Source organism: Cyprinodon variegatus, unplaced genomic scaffold, assembly GCF_000732505.1.
Source record: "Cyprinodon variegatus isolate N-32 unplaced genomic scaffold, C_variegatus-1.0 Scaffold692, whole genome shotgun sequence".
NCBI lineage: Eukaryota > Metazoa > Chordata > Actinopteri > Cyprinodontiformes > Cyprinodontidae > Cyprinodon > Cyprinodon variegatus.
This window is the reverse complement of record NW_015151145.1, coordinates 403,273-408,729: the sequence shown is the minus strand read 5'-3', so window position 1 is coordinate 408,729 and position 5,457 is coordinate 403,273. Positions and strand designations below refer to the sequence as shown.

The 5,457-nt window shown below is 39.1% G+C and overlaps 1 protein-coding gene across 1 annotated transcript in view; it reads right to left on the bottom strand.

Moving 5' to 3' along the window:
* Positions 1-2,251: 2,251 nt before the first annotated feature.
* The window catches only part of LOC107097402 (synaptosomal-associated protein 25-A-like), a 52,534-nt gene continuing 49,328 nt past the window's right edge, over positions 2,252-5,457 (bottom strand). Inside the window, exons 7-8 of the mRNA XM_015394534.1 lie at positions 3,786-3,930; positions 2,252-3,372 (exon numbers count right to left, since the gene is read on the bottom strand). Coding sequence (XP_015250020.1) covers positions 3,304-3,372; positions 3,786-3,930 — 214 coding nt within the window. The 3' untranslated portion in view covers positions 2,252-3,303. The remainder of the gene's footprint in view (positions 3,373-3,785; positions 3,931-5,457) is intronic.

Sequence of the window (5,457 nt, the reverse complement as noted above, 5' to 3'; positions counted from 1 at the left end):
CCCACCTCGGGAACTGGTCTGCAGTTAGCGCGGTCCGGTTATGTCTATCTCGGTTCAGTTCAGGTTGTTTCCGTTCACACACGACAAGTTATCTCAGTTATTGAGCTTGGCCCGTTCTCGGCTCAGTTTTTTAAGGGTAGTGTAAACGGGGTAAGTATTACTTTAGCAGGGTTCAGTTTTGTCTGGCACCGTCCAGTTCCATTTCCACTCTAACAGTTAACTCATCTACCATGCTTGGACCGCTCTCTGCACGGTTTTAAATAGGTAGTGTAAATCAGGCTATAGGCAGGTCACGGTGTTGACCTGTGCATCAGAAATGTATTTAAACGGAGACAGAAGTCCACTGAAAATAAAAGTAGAAGAACTCAGAAGACGACAACAAGACAAACAAAGAAACCAAGATGGGTGAAGTTCAAGCAGTACAGATACTTTTTGCTTTACAGGTAATTATTATACAGCCACAAAAGGTGTTACTGTCAGAACTATTCAACATCTTACAAGGTTGTTGTACGCATGTGCAGTATGGCTCTTCATGCACCATGGAGTAGTAAACTCCTCCCCATCTCCCTGATGTACTTGGTGCCAGGCAAGCTCTTGTTTGGTCCAACAAAAAGGTGCAGTTCCTGTCACACCAGCTTCTGTCTCCAGGAGATGGAGCTTTTGGTGATCGAAACTGGAAAATCTAGAGCTTTGTTAGCTCTGGTGCAAAGATAGTTCCTGCAGTCCAGGGGAAAGGCCCCTGTATTGTCCTACGGCAGACCATGGTGAACCCTGCTGGCGATTGGAACTGGCCCCACTGAGACCCTGACAGAATAAGCAGGAGAAGATAGATGGATGGATGAAGTCAGGACCAGTTCTAAGGGGCACTGATTCTAAGGGGCACTGGCCCCTGCAGGCTCCTGTCTAGAACACCTGGTGTGCTGTAATCTGTTTGGACCTCTGTGCTTGTTTCAAATACTTGGGTCAATGCAACATATTCTCATTATCAGTTCGTATGAAATCGTACAAAAGTTATGCACAATATTTCGTAAATTTTTTACGTTTTTCCTCGAAAAAACATATCAATGCGCATGCGCAGCCAGACAGACGAAAAAATCAGATCCGCGGACGGACGTAAAACTGGGATGGACAGTGCAATAATTAATTAATGATGTCTCTCACTACGTTGCTTGCTGTTTTTTATCTTAGGGTTAGGGTTAATTCTATGTTAAATTCTATGTTATTGAATGGTGCGTAAGATGCGCATGCGCACGAATATCTTGTCTCGAGGCAAGACGTAAAAATACGATGAAATACGACAAAAAATATGTCAAAACCGTACGAAATACTGTGCATAACTTTTCGTACGATTTCATACGAACTGATAATGAGAATACACTGAATCAATAGCAATGACTGCCTAGTTAGAAATATTCGAATCAAGAGAAATTTACCAGGATTAAGGCTTATCTAACCCGCTGTACGCCCTGCTGCTTGTCTGCCCTCTTTCCTTCTATATGGTAACAGGCATCCTTTCTGGCCCTCACTCTTTGGGTCACCAGAGTGTCTTTCTGGTGGATTAGGGCCTGGTTATACTCCCACAGGAGTGTGTTTCAGTGCGTTTGTCGCAGGTATGATGCAGATATTTTAAATTTATGCCCAATTTTGAAGCGTTGTCCACAGTATGTTATTCCACACCACAACACAAGAGTGACAAACACGAAATCTGGGTCGCGATACGGCTGAGTTGGTGAGGTAAGTTTGTGTGACAAGGAAGGGACATGAGGGCGAAAAAGAGCGAAGATCCAGGTGGAAAAAGGTTCCCAGCATTCTTGCGCACCTCGCTCTTCTCGCTGGTACATCTTAACGAGTCGTTTTTCTCAATGGCGGTCAAACAAAAAAAAAAGCCTGTAAGGTACCAAACAGAGGCCTCCTGTCTGCGGTCAAAATAAAATTTTGGGGAGGTGCAGCAGAGTGTCTGCGAAGCGGTGGGCGTATCTGCATTAACTGCGACACACGCAGATGACCTGCTTTCTGAGCATAAACCAGCCTTTACTCGTCTTCCTAAAGCTACTTAAGGCCAGAAAATAACATTTATGCATTAAAAATTCTTTTTTTTTTTTTTTTTTTTTTTTAGATCTTTTGGAATATAATTTTCACAGACTTTAAAATGTCACTAAAATAACTAGTTTTTTTTCATAATATTATAAAGTTAACATAAGTTAGTCATTTGTTCTCAAACACAGACCAGAAAGCTTAGTTTGGTCCTACAGTTTAGATGGTTTTATTGGCATTTAACAAGGTACATATTATTTTACAGTGATGATCACAGTCTGGAAAGGTTAGGAGACAAAACAGAGCGGCACTATTGCAAACAGTAGAAATTCCTTCTCTGTAGCGAACGCAGCTGGGATAGATTCACCTGGTTAAACAAATCATTTGGTGCCATGAGGAAAAACAACGTTCAGAGGAGACTTTGATTCGGTCGCCGGTTTTTATGATTCCTTAATACTCACTCAGATTAAACCTTTTTATATAAACACAACCTTATAATACAAATATGGATTTTTTTCTGACATCCTAAAACATTAATAGATGATTAAAACTTTGCGTTTGTGTGGTGAGGCTCGGCTCCCTGAGGAAAAACATTTAGACTGTAAAATCTGTGGCTTGATATCCCTATAATACTGTTCCAATAACAATGTGGGTAATTTACTGGTATATTGGTCCTGACCAGAAAAAAAAGTCATATTTCAGGCAGTATTGATTTTCTATGATGCAACTAGTAAGCTTTGAGCAGGTTAACGTCTACATTAATGTATATAGTGCTCAGCATTTACTATTTGTACAACCTTAGCATGTAGCTTCATACATCCTATCCAATAAATACACAGAATACTGAGATCGGGGGTGGGGGATGGGGGGATTACATACAGTTTATTTTACACAAAGAGTTAAAAAAAAAAATCAAAAGAAGGTGATGAGTGATCTAAGTCACAGAAGCCATTAAGGATGGACTATTTACAGTGAGGATAAGACTGGAGTGGAAGATGCTAAACTGAACTATTCATTAGCAAAACCATAGAAGTGAAATCACAGAGCAACACTGACGGCGAGGTTGAGGAGTCAGACGGGAGGTGGCGGCGAGGGGCAGGGAAGGGAAGCCATGTTTGATATGTGCATGTGTGCAAACTTCTACCAGTATCACAATAAAAAGCATGACTTTGCAGCGCCCGCTGTCGGCATTCGGTGTCGGGGGCAGGGCCTGTGGTTTGGTTGGTGTCACTGGGGTTTAATGGGGATGAGAGCACTTTGAGCTGCCGTTTAGCCACTGCCCAGCATCTTTGTAGCACGTTGGTTGGCCTCATCAATCCGAGTCTTGTTGGAGTCAGCCTGAAAGGGAAGAGCGGCAGCTTTTACAGACGTGAAGACGTGTAAGGAGAGATGTTTCGGTGTCTCAAAATATAAACAGATCAGATATTTATGTTAATCAGGTTCGACCCATTAGTGTTAGACTTAGAGTAAATCGGATGTTGAGCCTTAATCCAAGCTAAACATCATTTGAATATTACTCTATATGTGTTAGCTACATCTTTGCTTAGATTTATTGGATTATTTGCAATTATCCTAATCAGTCATGCAATTTCAAACAGCAACATTGCATATATTTTCTATAAAACCTGACTTTATCAGGTCATCTCTTAAGAATAGTGATATTTTTACTGAGGTGATTTGTTAAATCAGATAATTTATCTCTATATTTAAAATGACAATTCCTCCCTAGTGCCCTAATATAAATGCATTACCTTGTCCATGATCCTTTCTATCTGGCGGTTCTGGGTGTCTATCTCCTGGCCCATATCTAAGGCCATGTGACGCAGGTTGCCAATGATCCCGCCCACTTGTTCCAGGTTTTCATCCATCTCGTTCTCCCGGGCGTCATCCGTTACCCTGCAGAACACCAATTACAGAAAGGAGATAACTGAAAAGGTAGCGTCATTCTGAACTGAACTTTATTCAAATTCAATGAGATAATTTGGTTTGTTTTTTTTCTGGTTCATGAATTGTTTTTGAAAAATCATTAAATATATATTCATAGTTTGAACAATATATATTTGTTTAGTTTTTTTTTTTTAGAAAATGTTTGGTTCCTTCTTTTGGTCTACTTACAGGTGGTTCACAGCAAAAAATAAAATAAAATGAAATAAATGCATTTGAGCAGCTAAATAACATTATCTTATATCTTTTGAAATAAGATAATAGGGTTTATTATTTAAAATGTAGAACATCTGTTTTTATTGGCAAATTGTCTTACCTGTTATGATCTTTTTTCAGATCTTATGGAATATACATATTATTTTACAGTGACGAAAAATAAAATAAATGCATTTGCCCTTAATTTGAGCAGCTAAATAACATTATCTTATATATTTTAAGATAATGTTAGATAAAATGTAACTGCTTGAATCAAGGGAAAATACGGTTATTTCAAGATATATTTTACTTTTCCTAAAAAAAAATAATGTATTCTCAAAACAAGAAGTCTGACCAAGTGCAATTATTTCATTGCACCGACAGATTATTGCAGCTGTTTTTGAGCAGAATTTTATTAAAAGGAGAATAACATTCTAACAGAATCTGCTCTTACTCAATCAAAAAACTTTTTTCTGGATCTAAGACTTGTTTAGATAGACATGTTTTACACTCTTTAACTTTGTAGAAAAAAGAAAAGATAAACTCCACTCAAAAAAATTTGTCCACTTTGTGTTTGTAAAGTGTTTTTTCTGGGGTGAAACCTGCATCTCACCCGATGAAACCACCAATTATCCTTCAGATTGGGTACGGAAACAGATTAACTGGATGGATGGTTATAAAATGGGGAGGTTTTACTAAAGTTTTCGTCAGAGTTCTGCTCTCTCTAGCTGTTTTCTGTCTGTATTTTTCCCCTTGTTCCTGTTCCTTCCCCATTACTCCCTCCTTATTAGTCCTGCTCCATATCAGCTCATTAGCCTGTCCTTTGTTCCGCTCCCCATATATACACCATCTCTACAGTTCCTGTTTGCTGGTTTCTTGTTGTGGTTTTGTTGCTTCCTCGTCTTTTGTTCCCCACATGTATTTTCCCTGACGCGTTTTTGTTTGGTTTTCAGTATTTTTGTATTTTTCTAGATTTTTTGCCTCAGTTGCCATTAAGTCCTTAATTAAATCAGCAAAACTCATCTCTGCATTTGGGCCCTAAAGCCTCCACCAAACCTAACAGTTATAGTCTTACATGATACATAGAGTAGATACTAAGGGCCGGATCTATCAAAGGTTTGCGTGTATAAAAACGTGAGCTATTTCACTGCGCACGCTAAAAAATGTACAAACTGATCTATCAACAGTGTGCTAAAAGGATTTGGTCTCTAAAACGTGCTAAATAGCGCCTCTTATCCATTTAGTACTTTTTCTGCAATGAATATGCAATATGGGGCGTTTACA